Genomic DNA, 13,748 nt, shown 5'->3' with positions numbered 1-13,748 from the left:
CCTGGTATACTGTATAAGTTATATACATTTCTGTCTCGCAAGAATGGTTTCTACCTAAAATAGCATTGTTGGTTGCATACCGTACACGCTTTCCTGGTTCTGGTATGTTATGTGAGTATAAAAAGCTTTGATCAAACCTTACATTACTTTGAAATATTTTGCCACAATGACTTCCTCTAAATTCTCTAAACTCTTCATCAGGTTTAAGGCACCTTCGTCTCAGCGTTTGCAAACGTGAAGACCAACGACTTTTATCGGGCTCCTATAGTGAGAAGTATACACTAAACAAATTAAAACGTTTAGTGGGAAATGCGTGATCATTTCCGTGATAAGACTGAAATGTTGTTTACGGTACATTTGTCAGTCAGTAAGGAAAAAATCATTTCAGCATCCACGTTTGCTGATCGCATAGCGATCACACAATTGCTGAAAGAAGTCTTGCATTAACAGGATTCGGATTCACAGAGTCAAAGTTGGGTCAAGGGCTGAGCGACTTTCGCAATGGTGCAAACCGGTGATCGATAACCAAAGTCACTACCTACATATGCAATACACTTGGGTGTTCCTGTGGCCTAGGCTCTGGGCTGGTTTTGGCTTATGCAACAAACTTAGATGAGATTTTAACGGCGGTTACCCCTGGAAATTGATCATGGAAGACAGTTTCAAAACAAAAATACAACAATGAGAATTCATATAGGAAGCTATAACTGAAAACATGTCAAAGCAATCACTACTATTGGCTGGCTCAAGCGTAAAGCAATTCATAAGTTTATTATGTTTTAAGATTCATAATAGGGGAAAAACTAAATAAAAATGTGCATTAAACAGTAATTACTTTACATTACAACAAACTTTTTGCGGCAAGGTTAATTATATTTGATAGGTTTAGAGTTAGAATTGACAAACACTTAAAAACAAGGTGAATGTCAATGATTGGCTAACTTTGTAAAGTTATCAGTGTTTAGAACTGCAGTGCAAATTTTGCTTTGCTATACCTTGATACTGATTACAGAAATACTGACTTTTACATGCATTGAATAAAGTTATTTTAATTGTGTGACTGTGCGCGCCCGGGTGTAATTAGTTACAACCGCCGGTACAACTGATGATGCCAGGTCAAGTTCGTGTGAAGTACTAAAAAATTAACCCTGAAGTGTCACGTTGTATTCTGCGTTTTAATCAAATTTTAAAAGTTTCTTGTTTATGACGCAATACAAATTAATACCCAACTTGTCTACAAAAGTATTACGCAAACATGCAGGCTATTGTGATGAAATACTAGTACCAAACAATGAATTGAGTAGACTGCAAACAACCACGCCATAATGTGCAAAACTTTTGAATGCGACACTTTTGCTGAATTATTCCTAAAGATCCGGGTTCCACATTTTAAAACCCGGTTTTCGGTAGAAGAAAATGGTAATAAAAGGGTTTCCGGTTTGGGAAAACCCAAGTTGGAAACCCTAACATATAACGTCATCCACGTGTGTACGATATTACAGTCTTCCAAGAAGAATTACAGCTATTTAGGCTACTGGTACTACTATTTTGTAATTTACCGAACGGACATAACCTTTAGCATTATATTTTGCCTGAAATAAGTCACGATGTTTTACTAAGTCGTAGAGCTTAGATATTGGCACAATTTTTTGTTGGTCGATAGTTTATTAACAGCAAGGTTAAGCGATAAAGCAATATATGCAGGTTTCACATACCGGTAGGCTAATTGAGCCTTTTTAGGGCTTCACCTAAATATCTTCCAACAAGGATTTTTTACAGAATAAAATGTATTAAAAGTATTATTTATTTTTAATCAATTAGTTTGGTCTAAATATGTATATGCATCTACTGTATTTCTTACCTAAACAGATAAGAAGTTACATATTATATCACCTGGTATGAGGTACTCATAAATTGTTAAATGGTGCTATAGTTTATAACTTTATATAGTTGAGCATATATATTATATATATAAAATGTTGCACACAAAATCAATTCGAAAATGACAGTTATTAATACAGTATAATCCCTGTTATAAAGCCAAAGCTTATGCCGAAGTTGTTGCTTTTCCAGTGGATTCGGCATCGGATTCTCGTTCGTTTGTGGATTTCTCCTCAGACACTAGGTGTCTCTCTCCGCCTGATGTTGGACTGGTTGTGTTTTCTCGAATGTAGTAGATGTAATAGGAAATTGCTAAACAGTCAAAACCCAAAATTTACTAAACGTTTATGACCATTGCATACGGTAAAAAAACAAGCATTCATCTTACCGTAAGTTAAAGAAGCAGCACAAAGCACTGTAATTTGAATGTAGATCTTTTGATACATGCAGAAAAGTTTGCTAATCGAAAATTGAAGACACATTCCAGCGATGGCCAAAAGATTCCACATGCTGTAAGCTATCTTCTCTTCGCCCTTGAAATAGTGCCCGTACATATCTAAACCAAAGACGTCTAACTGATTAAAGCTCTGGGATGAAAACGCTTAAGACATTGGCGTAAAATTTTTACAAAGAGGCTTCTACGAGACTACGTAATACGCTTATTGATAAACACAAAACTGTTTGGTTGTAAAGTATTAACGTACAACATGGGTTTCAACCTCAAAACATTTCCTTGCGTACGCCAATGTTACTGAGTAAAGCAAAATTACCATTTGTAAGCGCTTGCCAAACTCCATCGCTGACTCCAAATGCCAAAAATAAAATGTAGACAACCCAGGAATTGTCCTGGGTGATTTCCCAGTTAAGGCAAAATACGTAAGCCGTGATGTCAACAATGAACGCCCAGGCATAAGGAATGTTTCGATTGTATTTTCCCGCCACTTTGCCGCCGACGTAGGAGAACAAGGCGTCTGTAGTGCCGTACAAAAGCACTCCGATTCCAACCTATAAATATAATTGTAACTGACGTTTGCTTTGTAATTAGCAACCTGCTGTAAACTAATTTAGCTGCTATGTAACGTTGTTTTCTAATACGTTTGGTTTGTCGTGCCTCAGTCTTGTCTGTCTTCGGCCAGAAGCACTTATTAATTTGGTTACGTCTTGCTCATTGTACAACGAGTGAGCATTCTACTGATACCAGTACTGCTGTGTAGACGTGCATTGATTTTATCGTTTGCAATACAATCCGATATAGTTAACTGCAGGTCAATTCGAACCAGTAATAGAAATAGGCCGGTAACATTTGGCGAGCACGGCAGGACCTGCGGTTTCAAAACTTGTATAAAGGAAGTGATTTGGACCAGGTTTTATCCAAGATGAATTTTTGTTATCTTTCTCCGAAGTTTGAACTTAGAGAAAGTTTTAGCTAGTTTTTATCTACGTTTGAAAGTTTCTGTCACAGTGTGGACGCAACGGCAGCTACTTGAAAACATGCTTTTATGCTGAGTTTATCGGAGAAGTTAAGTTGGAAATGAAATGCAATGGTGCAGAAGTAGGCACCATGAACTGTGAAGAACTAAAGTCCAAAGCTGAGGAAGTTGTTTGTTGCTCACTTCGGTCTAACAAGGCCAAACAACAGCGTTTACAAAGAACCCAAGCTCTAGGTGAAACGAAGCGAAGACACGTTAACGCCCTTTTCAATTTGGCAGCAATTGCATACCCGAAACCGGAAAATGAAGCCACAAAGAAGGATGTCTTGTATAACTTTTTTATAGCTGGACTGCGTAACAAACATGAAGCAGGCTGGTGACGCGCAACATTGAGGTACACTGTTCAAAGTTTGTAGATACTGTCAAAAAGCTATAAATGATAGAACCTGCGCATGCGCATGAGACAAATGATCCAGGATCTGTGACAGGAAGTGACACCTTACGTGAGTCACTATCGGAGATATCGCGGACAAGTGTCTTAACCACAATCAACCCTTTCGCCCACGAGAATCACGCCTGTGTTTTGCATACGGAGAAATAGTCTCCAACGCAACCGCCAGGAAAACGCCAACGGGGCGGACGGGTGTCCTCCTCTGATTCCATCACCACAACCAAAACGAGAATTGGTTACTTACAAATAACAGACCGTCTCTGCAGAGCAATACAGGTACGTTAATGTTGTCATTAATGGTAAGCCCTTGTTTGCGCTTGTTAACAATGGTGCATCAATTACCGTCATATCACATTTGGCTTTCCAACAATGTTCCGCTCAAGATTTAAAGAACTGCCCTTCAAATGCTCGATTTCTTAGCGCAAGTAAAACCGTTATTGCGATGGCAGGAAAAGCAAAGCTAAACTTCACCGTTGCCGGTATAGTGGTCGTTTTGTAAATAACCATTTTGGAACGAGTGTTGGAGAACTGCATTCACAAGATATTTACCTCAAGAACAGTTTATTGATTTGGTGAATGATGGAAATGGGGGACGCTTATTTATAGAAAAGTCTTGCTGTGACTTTTGGATTGAAATGGCACAAACCTACCCTGACATTTCGAAGATGGCCTTGAAAGTACTAATACCATTCCCAACAACATATGAGTGTGAATCTGCATTTTCGGCGCTACTTGCCATCAAGCCAAAAGCTCGAAATCGGTTGAATGTGATTCACGATGTTAGGGTTGCGTTGTCCAAAACGGAACCAAACATAACCGAACTGGTTGCAAAGAAGCAGGTACACCCGTCACATTGATACCATAAAAACCAACGTGTTGTGTTGTGTTGATTTTTTAAGGGACCGTGAGGCATTTAAAAAATTGCTAGGAGACCGTTGCGTAATTTTTTTAAAAAAAGTTTGAGAACCGCTGATCTTAATGATCTTAATTTGTCAGATGTTGAGCGGGAAGCTGTTGTTTAACTTTGTAAACGTGGTCTTGGCAAAACCAATATTCTTACTCACAGTATCGACACGGGAGACGCCGCACCGATACGCCAACACCCGAGAAAAATGTTAGAAGAAAACCTACGAAAGTTAGATGATTTGCTAAAGGATACGTTAAATGCTAACGTTATTAGTCACTCACAGTCGTCTTGGCCTAACTCAGTTGTGTTGGTAAAAAAGGACGACAACGTATGGCTTTACATTGACTACAGGGCTGTCAACGATTGCACTAAGCAGCACAGTTTTCCTTTACCACGGATCGATGACAGTTTGGGCCAACTTTCGAGGTGTAAATATTTCACCACCGTGCATATGCACTATGGATATGCTTCACCTACAGCTAGTTATGTTAACTGATGTTCAAACAATGCCGAAGCGAAATTTATTGGAGCGAGGAAGAGTGTAACGTTGTTTTCTGATACGCTTGGTTTTGTCGCGCCTCAGTCTTGTCAACCTTCGGCTAGAAGCACTGTTTTTATCGTTTGCAATAAATTCTGATATAGTTAACTGCAGGTCTCTTCGAACCGGCAATAGGAATAGGCCGGTAACAGTTAACTGAAGCGTGTCTAGAAAACGAAAACCGCGAAATAGCGAAAGCGAACTACAAACGTTACCGTTGTACCTGATCAACTCCAAGAACACAGGAAGCGAAAGATCGCGTGATCTCGGCAAGCACGAATCCAATTAACATTCCGTCGTAAATGGGGAAAAGCATTACGAGAAGGTGTTTTCGTTTGACTGTAAATTTTGCCATCTTTTTGAAAGTTTCGGTGATCTTGCTACACGCTGAGATGTGCTATAAATAGAAAATTTGAACAAGGTTAGAAATCCAACGGCTACAGATGAATAAATACAAGCCGTAGTAAATGTTTATTTTTCAATTATTCGGAGAAACTGTTTCCGAATATTAAACTTGTTGTAAAATCTTTTCATATAGGTAACAAAACGTCAGTGCTTTGAATTTTATTCTGAATTATATCAAATATTGTTGAATTATAAATCAAATTATAATTTGATTATATAATTGATTAATTTGATTTCATTAATTAATTTGATTAATTAATTAATTATAATCTATAACTGAATTATAAATTTTTACTGAATTATAAAAATTGAAAAAAAAACTTATTATATATAATTATATCAACTTGTATCAATTGTATTTCCGGCAAAATGTCTATTGAATTACTGGAAGCAAGTTCATTTTTTACATCAGATTTCGCTTCCTCATCGTGGCTTGCTTCTATCAAAATCTCCTCTTCCAAAGGGAGATTTTCATCTATATTCACATCTTCTTCATCATCACCGACTGCTGCGTCTGCCGGAATAGCCAGATACAGGATAGAAATTGCGATGGTGACGAGCAGACAGAGAAATGCAATGAGGCAATATCTAGTTGCCGGGTAGTAGGGAGTGTATTGCTCAATATTGGCCAAGGTCACGTTATCCGCCTGACAGTCGTTCACTCCACAAAATGTAAAGTCGGTGGAACGGGTGAAGTTTCCAGCCCGTTTCGATAAAGTACGATCCACAAAGAGAAATAGAGAGCTGACGCCATTTCCACACAACTGCAAAGAATAAAAAACACTTAAATACTGAACAAAAAATAGAATAGCAACTACCTCATGCATTGAAATAAGTCATGCATTTTTTCTTTTACATAGCAGTTTAAAGTATTTCTTTAAAGTAAGCTGCGTTGAGAAGTTTTGTTTTCCAAGTCCCACGAGATGTATGTTGGTTGCTTGGCGCTTTACAAACTCCTTAACTAAAGGGTATGTCGTATATATGTATTGCAACAGTGGTCCTGTATAGGAGCAGACTTGGCTGAGAAGTATATAGAAATACTGTGCAGTGCATAATGTGTAGACGTGGTGTGTACTTTGTGCGTAATCTGACTCAGAAATAAATCAGAGCCATGAGAAATATCAAAACGTGTGGTCCTCACCACTCCGCACTGCAATGCTGTGAACAAATGCCCGCTGAAATAAGACAGAGTTTTGTCGAAGTCTTTGTTTTTGCTCTTAGCCCACTTGCGCGCGAAGAACCCCCTCATTATGAAAGCGCATGACCAGAAGACGCCCTCGCCGATCCCAAGAAATATTCCTCCAGGGATAAGAGTAAAGTATGCTGAAGATTGTCAACAATTAGCAATATAGTTAATTCATCATTGCGCATTGCAATGCTTGAAATTTTATAACGTTTTGTAATGGTTAAAGCCCCTAACGCTCTTGAAGTATCACTCACATGTGTAAGCATTTCCAGCCATAAACAGGCAGTAAGCCGATTGTCCGCATAGAAGGACTTTCTTGATGCTTACAAATTCGATTAATACCGGAACACAAGCCGTGAAAACTATCGAAGTGGCGTAGGACACCGCAAAAGACGTGGTTCCTTTTAAACATGATAAAATTACAGATCAATAAAGCAGGTTTGTGCTGAGCATAAATACCTTCACATCAAACAAAAGTTGCTTGTCAAAAGTACATGACGATACTTTGTGCAAACGGTTTTTTAATTATGTTTCTTCCACTTACCGAGACCCTCCTGAACGTTAAGGCTTGATACTATGGAAAAAATTCCGTGAACAGCTGTTAGATTGACAAAGATTCCTGCCAAAAACAACCGATACCGCCTTTCTAGCGACAGCCCTTTGTCAGCAGAAGTTTCAGACGTCATCTCTGGACATCAAGTAATCTCTTAAACTTTAACAGAATAAACTTTACAATTTAAAACCTAAAGCAATCAATCTTGCTTCGTAACTGGCCTTGGCATTTGTCCAAGGGTAATTTTGCATCAACTATGATGTTCTCATTTCAGTTTTTGCGGCATGTTCCTCTAAGCCTATGTTTACACTATATTGTCGTTTAGTTCAGTGGTTTTTAACCGCTTCTTTAAATCACTTTTAAAGGAAATAAGTGACTTATTTCTCCCGGTTATGAAACCAGAAAAAGTAAACTCTGCATGCAATGCTTTTGATCAAACGGAAATGCAGCTTGTATGTCTTATAAATTATGTTGATGATTTTCTTATATGCAACTGGTTAGTCACCACTATAGTGGGTACCATTGCAAAAAACAGTCGGTCTCCGCACAAATATTATTGTCATTCATTACAGTCATGCAGAGAGAACCTTTTAATAATGTTTAGTGGAAAGCAACATGACACATTAATTTTTCTGAATTCAGTTTTCGCTTTCAAATTCTTCACATTTTAATTGCACGGTCCTGATGACACTTTTCGCATTCAGTGCTGTCGGGAGCTGAAATGTAGCCTTAATAAGCCTTGATATTAGGTCTACTTGTGCATGTGGGATGGATCAGCCTTCTTTGGTTGTTCAAGTCACAACAAATATAGTTAATTCTAGTTTTAGTTTTCCGATTTTCATAGCATTGCTTTGACTTTTAACAGTCTGCAAACAATAAAAGGTTGGAAACCACCGGTTTAGGCCACTCATTGGCTGTTTGATGTAGGGATTTGATTTTACGCTAAGTATTTCTTGTTGCTTGTTTTTATTTTGGCCAATGAAATCCTCTGATGATATTATACGATTGCGGTAACTTGATGGTATTAAATGCAACGTATACACTTAATATTGTGCACGTGGTCCAAGCATTGCCAAAAAGATGCTATGCTGAAAACTTTGGCTGCTGATAAATAATTTGCGAGGATTCTGCAAAATATTTATTTGGATAAAAGTTTATTTTTATGCAAAACTAAACTATCTTCAAAAATGTCTATTCTCCATTGTTACGTATTCTCTCTATACCGGTATATACTGTAATTTTTCCATAATAATCCTTGTTAATTTTTTCTTGATCATCCTGACTATAGAAAGCACTTACATTTTACACCGTTTGGTGCAAAAAACTGAAATCCGCTGCAACCAGCGCATATTTAGTAGTTGCGCTTTGAGTTAAAATTCATATCTAGAAAGCACTTTTTTCGTCAAGTTCGGCTTCGCTGATGCTACTGGACCGCGTCGCCTTCAATTGCGTTAGAGTGATATGAACTACAAAGACTGTTCAAGCGCTTGCTTATTGAACCGTAGGCGAAAATCACGGACAACTTTTTCTTAACAAACTTGAATTTCTTTCGCACTAAAGCAGAATTTCTGGAGTAAGTACCTTCTTCACTTGATTGTAAGGTGCATGAGTGGTGCTAAAATTGACAAACACCGAGTTGCAACTTTTCATGTTTTTCTTTCTTTATTTTAAATTTATTAGTTTTGTTTTAATAAATAATCACCATTGAATGTCTTGGAGGTAAATCTGGTAAACTTGTAGAAAAAAGAGAGTAAAATATAAAAAAGAGAAAAGAGAAAAAGAATATAAAAAAGGTCAAAAACCACTATTCTAAAGCAGAGCAGTGGTTCCCAACCTTTCTACACCTGAGGACCGGTAAAGATTTAAAAAAATGTTCACCGACCGGTAAAGATTTTAAAAAATATTCAAGGACCGGCAACAAAAGATCAGAGTGAATAGAACAGACTTGTGTAACCTTTTTCTTTACGAAAGTTGTCGTTACGTTTGCGGTATCAACGAAGCCAAGATCCGCCAGTTTTAGTGCTGTGAATCGGCCAGGCGTAAAATGCGTTTTACAGGGAGTAACAGCTTTGCAATGCTTATGAGTCCATATTAAAACTAGCTTGGCAGAAAGTAAGATACTTTGCGAACGGCAAAAAAATTACGCGGACCGGCGGTCAGGAACCACTGCTCTAGAGCGTTCATTTTTGCATGCCGCGTTCATGATTTCATAAACCTAAACTGAAGTTCTAAAATTAGTAAAACTATTATAGCTATTAATGAGTGTAAATTATTAAAACATTTCCACAACATTTGATAGAAGAAGAATCCTAATGCCCTTTTGTAGTTAAAAGCGCTATATCGGTTCCGCATTTATCTCGGTTTCATAGCTTTCAATGAAAAGAAAACCAAAATGTTGTTTAAAAAATATTATAACTAAAATTCGCAAAGTTAAAACCGCAAAAATAAGTTTGACAGAAAAGTAATTTGCAAGGACGTAGTTTCGTGCGCATTTGCGCACTTTTGAGAGAGCCCTGCCACAGTTGCTTCCTTTTTGCACTTGAGCAAGTGCTAACTCTCGAAGACCGAGCCCACACATAGGAGCGTTGAGATGAAGCATCCATGTTGTACTGCTGGGCGTATACAATATAGGCCTTACGGTATATCAATTTCCCTCTTCTATTTCCTGGAGATTCTGGATTGCTTCCGTCCGCTTTATTTTACGTTCAGCACCTTGTGGAACTTTTTGAAGGTATTCCTGGCATGTTTGCAGACAGCTTACCAACTTCTAATCAAAATTATCCTTTGCTTTAGCAACCACTAAATGCAATGCATTGTTGGTCATCAGTGCATCAAACCTGTTCTGTAATTTGGTAACTGTACCAATCAATCCGCCCATCCTTTGCTTTCGTGATTTCAGCTGCTCACTGAGGTAGTCTTCAGGATCATCAGATTGCTGATCATACACTACCTCTGACACTCGGCCATGTTCCACTTCTGTGATATTGCTCATTGTCACACGTAACTTCAACAGGTACACGGCAAGAAAGGACACAATACCAGGGCCAGCAAAGATTCTGCCCGCCTCCTCCTCAATACAATCTAAAATAAGCTTTGCTACTAATTAAAAAAGTCTTCTTATCGAACAAAATTACTCTTTGATTCGTGTAGAACAACATAAACAACACAAAATTTTCAATTTATTTCCGCCCTACGCAACATCAGTTTTGTTTATCGAAAAAAACTAGTCTGATCTTTCTAAAATAAAAAATAGTCGAGTTATACGGCGTTACAAATTTTCATATGCGACGTTTTAAAATTATCTGCCGTAAATTGCATGCTGTTCATATGAACTTGAGAATATATTTTATTTCGAAGCATTTTTTTAGACGTAAAGAGGCAAAATTATACCACGAATCTACGATACTTATCATTACTGGTATAAAAAAAATTTACCATACCATTTGAAAATATTCTGAGGACGGCCTTTGTAACTGTGGAGAAAAGAACATTACAGTTGTGACCATAAAATCCCTTAATAGCTGTAGTAACTATTAAACAAAAATTGTTATACCAATTGCAATATTTTAGTAAATTTTATCTAAAAACCGACTCAATCAAAACATCGGTTGCATTTTCAAAGCAGTCTTCATACCTGCTTTATAAGATATCTATGCATGCAACAAGTAAAGGTTTGCTTTGTGATGAAAAGAAGCCACCGCTATCAAGTAAGAAACAATCTATTTTTGGTTTCGTAGTTACTTTTTTCAGGCATTGTTCAGTCGTCGATGACTAGATGTGATCGCTTTAGTTGGAGGTCATTCCCGTTGTTAAAGATAGGTGGTTAAATCGGTGTAAGGAAAGCAGATGGTTTTAATTTCTTGAAAAAACAAATGATTTTTTTCGTAACCAGTAGAATTATGGTTTGAATGCTGGCGAAAGAAGTATTGAATTGTAACTGTTGGAAGATAAACTAGATTTGAGTTTGGTCGAGGTTAGTTTATCATAACCTGCAAACTAAGTTAAAAAGAAATAAATTCGAAAAAGGCTTTGGATGCACGATTTTTCCTGGACAGACGGTAAGTTGTGATGCTGAACTAACGCTACTGGCTTTAGGTACCAGAATTGCAGGTATTTTGTAGGCAGATAGGAACATCATACCCCATGAATTGTTACGCTTAGTTGGTCATAGTGCAAAGTATGCCACTTAAACAGATCTTTACAAGTGCACAACCACAGGATGCCTTTGTAAATTAGACCCCAGCTGCTCAAATTGTGATGTCATCTGGTTGTGCACTTGTATACTAGACCCTGAGATTCATCAACATGCACGCTGAATTTTCCAAACATCATACCGATTTATAATAAATAAACAAAGAAAAACTGGTTGTTTGAATGACAAGTTATAATAAATATTGGCCTACTGAGAATTGAGGCTTTAATGCATGTAATCATGCCAAACTCATTGCATACTTGAGTTCTCGTTGAAAACTATCGTACTTTCCAGTCGAGCTAGTTGATATGGTTTCTGCATCTTTATTCTCAAACTGAAGAAAGACGAAATTATTTAAGCTGCTTTAACTTGGTGATAGCCTAATTCCTGACCATTCAAGCCCAGTCACACGCCAGACTGCAGAGTTTGCTGTAGGTGCACTCAATACACTGATATAGTTTTCCTTGGGCTACAGTAGTGCACTTGAGGTGCATAACTTTGCACTTATTGACTTGGACACAGAGCTTATGTACACCCATTTTTCTACTAATTTAGAGTTTGAATTAGTGGAACTGTGTAAATTGCACATCCCAAGTGCATCCAAGCATTTCTGCCGGTTTTGATTATGGAGCACGCAAGATCTTGCTGAAAACGACCTGACTGGTGAACTGTGCCGTCCGGGTTACAGAGTTTCCAAACTGGTATGTCAGTATGTGTGGATTTTCCGATTATTGTATTTTTTGTAAACATTTTTGTGGCCTTGCTTGAATTTGGATCTCATGAGCATCACCATCAATGTTCCCTCTAAGCTGCGCGCGTGCGCAAATGCGCACTGCTGACACGATCTCCGCGCACAGAAAATCTGTGCTGCGCACAAGAAAAAAATCCAACCTGAATTGAAAATAAAATAAACGCATAATAATGGCCACAGTGCGCACGTGGCACGTCTGATGTTGCTCACAGCTATCCAAGGGACCGCTCAGGGAGTTAGTGTGTTTGCTCAGACTCGTGAAAAATTAGAGGGAACATTGATCACCATCGAATAGGAGCAAACATCATCAATGCCTTGAGCTTGGGTAATTCAACTGTAATGCTGACTGTATTGGACCTGGATTTTACGACTTGCGTACATTCCACTATGCTGCTGAGCCAATCAATTAGTTATCATAACCAACCAAGTTCATTCTAGTGATAATATTATAAAAGGCTTGCTATTTTATTGCCGTTTGTTTGTCAAATTTTTTTCACACTGATTTGAGTTTCAATTGGTTTGGGAAAATGAAGATAACCGATATAAAAAGTTACGTTTAAAAACGTTTTTTTTTTCAGAACTCTGTGAATTAGGCTAAATATTGAAGCTGCAAAAAGTTGAAAAGTAAATCATTAACTTGTATACACCAGAGCTGGACTGGAAAAATTCTCATAACAGCTATTTTAAGATTAGTGGCAATGTCGGGTAAAACATATCCAAACACCTCCAGTTCACAAATGCCCATGTATCTTCCTGACCAGGTGCCTCAGAGTAAATATGCTGACTTACTGGCGGTCATAGAAGAGTTGGGTAAAGACATCAAACCAACATATGCTGGCAGTCGAAGCGCCAGTGATAGACTAAAGCGAGGCATCCTTCACGCGAGAGCTTTAGTTCGGGAATGTTTGATTGAAACAGAAAGAAGTGCCAGATCTTGATAAAATTAGTTGACCTTTTTTGTATTAAATTTTTAAAACCGCTTGAAGTGGTTGACTTGCTAACATTTAGCTGTTTTAGTTTTGTCTAAACTGTTGACTTGTGGATATTTGATTTGGCACCAAACCTTTTTATTTTGGTTGGTTCATGTGAAACTTGCCAGTAAGTAACTTATAACCTAGTTCCATTTCGATGACTAGCTTTTAAGCTTAATGAATTACTTACTATAGAAAAATTGGTGTTGTAGTTCTTTTAAATTTGGAGATGGTCAATTGCTAAATGATTGCTGAATGATGAAATCTATTGTTAAATTGCATAGTTCTTTTATATATGAAGTTTAACGCTTACCTTTGTATTTACTGCCTTGTTGTAGCTTTTTATCCAATGTATGCTGAGACCGCATTCAAAATAGTTGGTAAAGCATTGCTTTAAAACAGGCTGTAGTCAATAGTCGTGACTCACTTTTGTTCTGCAAAATATTTTGTGGCCCACTTCTCTGCTTAAATGGGTTATGTAAC

At 37.7% G+C, this 13,748-nt stretch overlaps 1 protein-coding gene across 2 annotated transcripts; it reads right to left on the bottom strand.

The window, feature by feature from the left end:
* Positions 1 to 1,653: 1,653 nt before the first annotated feature.
* On the bottom strand, positions 1,654 to 8,792 carry LOC143460946 (protein unc-93 homolog A-like). 2 transcript variants are annotated; one of them, XM_076958640.1, is made up of 8 exons: positions 7,343 to 8,792; positions 7,053 to 7,199; positions 6,754 to 6,935; positions 6,020 to 6,376; positions 5,431 to 5,604; positions 2,652 to 2,886; positions 2,270 to 2,437; positions 1,654 to 2,193 (listed from the first exon to the last, which is right to left on the bottom strand). In XM_076958640.1, the coding sequence occupies exons 1-8, from the start codon at positions 7,482 to 7,484 to the stop codon at positions 2,048 to 2,050; spliced, it is 1,551 nt and encodes a 516-aa protein (XP_076814755.1). In that variant the 5' UTR covers positions 7,485 to 8,792; the 3' UTR covers positions 1,654 to 2,047. The 2 variants fall into 2 exon arrangements, with proteins under 2 accessions (XP_076814755.1, XP_076814756.1); XM_076958641.1 differs by having other exon boundaries at positions 5,431 to 5,606; positions 6,037 to 6,376.
* Positions 8,793 to 13,748: the final 4,956 nt, after the last annotated feature.

Source organism: Clavelina lepadiformis, chromosome 5 (assembly GCF_947623445.1).
Source record: "Clavelina lepadiformis chromosome 5, kaClaLepa1.1, whole genome shotgun sequence".
Taxonomy (NCBI): Eukaryota; Metazoa; Chordata; class Ascidiacea; order Aplousobranchia; family Clavelinidae; genus Clavelina; species Clavelina lepadiformis.
Note: the sequence above shows the minus strand (reverse complement) of the source record. Positions and strands in the feature narration are given on the sequence as shown.

Coding starts and splice junctions, on each gene's coding strand:
- LOC143460946 (XM_076958640.1), bottom strand. CDS start 7,484: ATGACGTCTGAAACTTCTGCTGACAAAGGGCTGTCGCTAGAAAGGCGG. Junction 6,936..7,052: donor GGCTGGAAATGCTTACACAT/GTGAGTGATACT, acceptor GACAATCTTCAG/CATACTTTACTCTTATCCCT. Junction 5,605..6,019: donor ATGAGGAAGCGAAATCTGAT/GTAAAAAATGAA, acceptor TTCTATTTATAG/CACATCTCAGCGTGTAGCAA.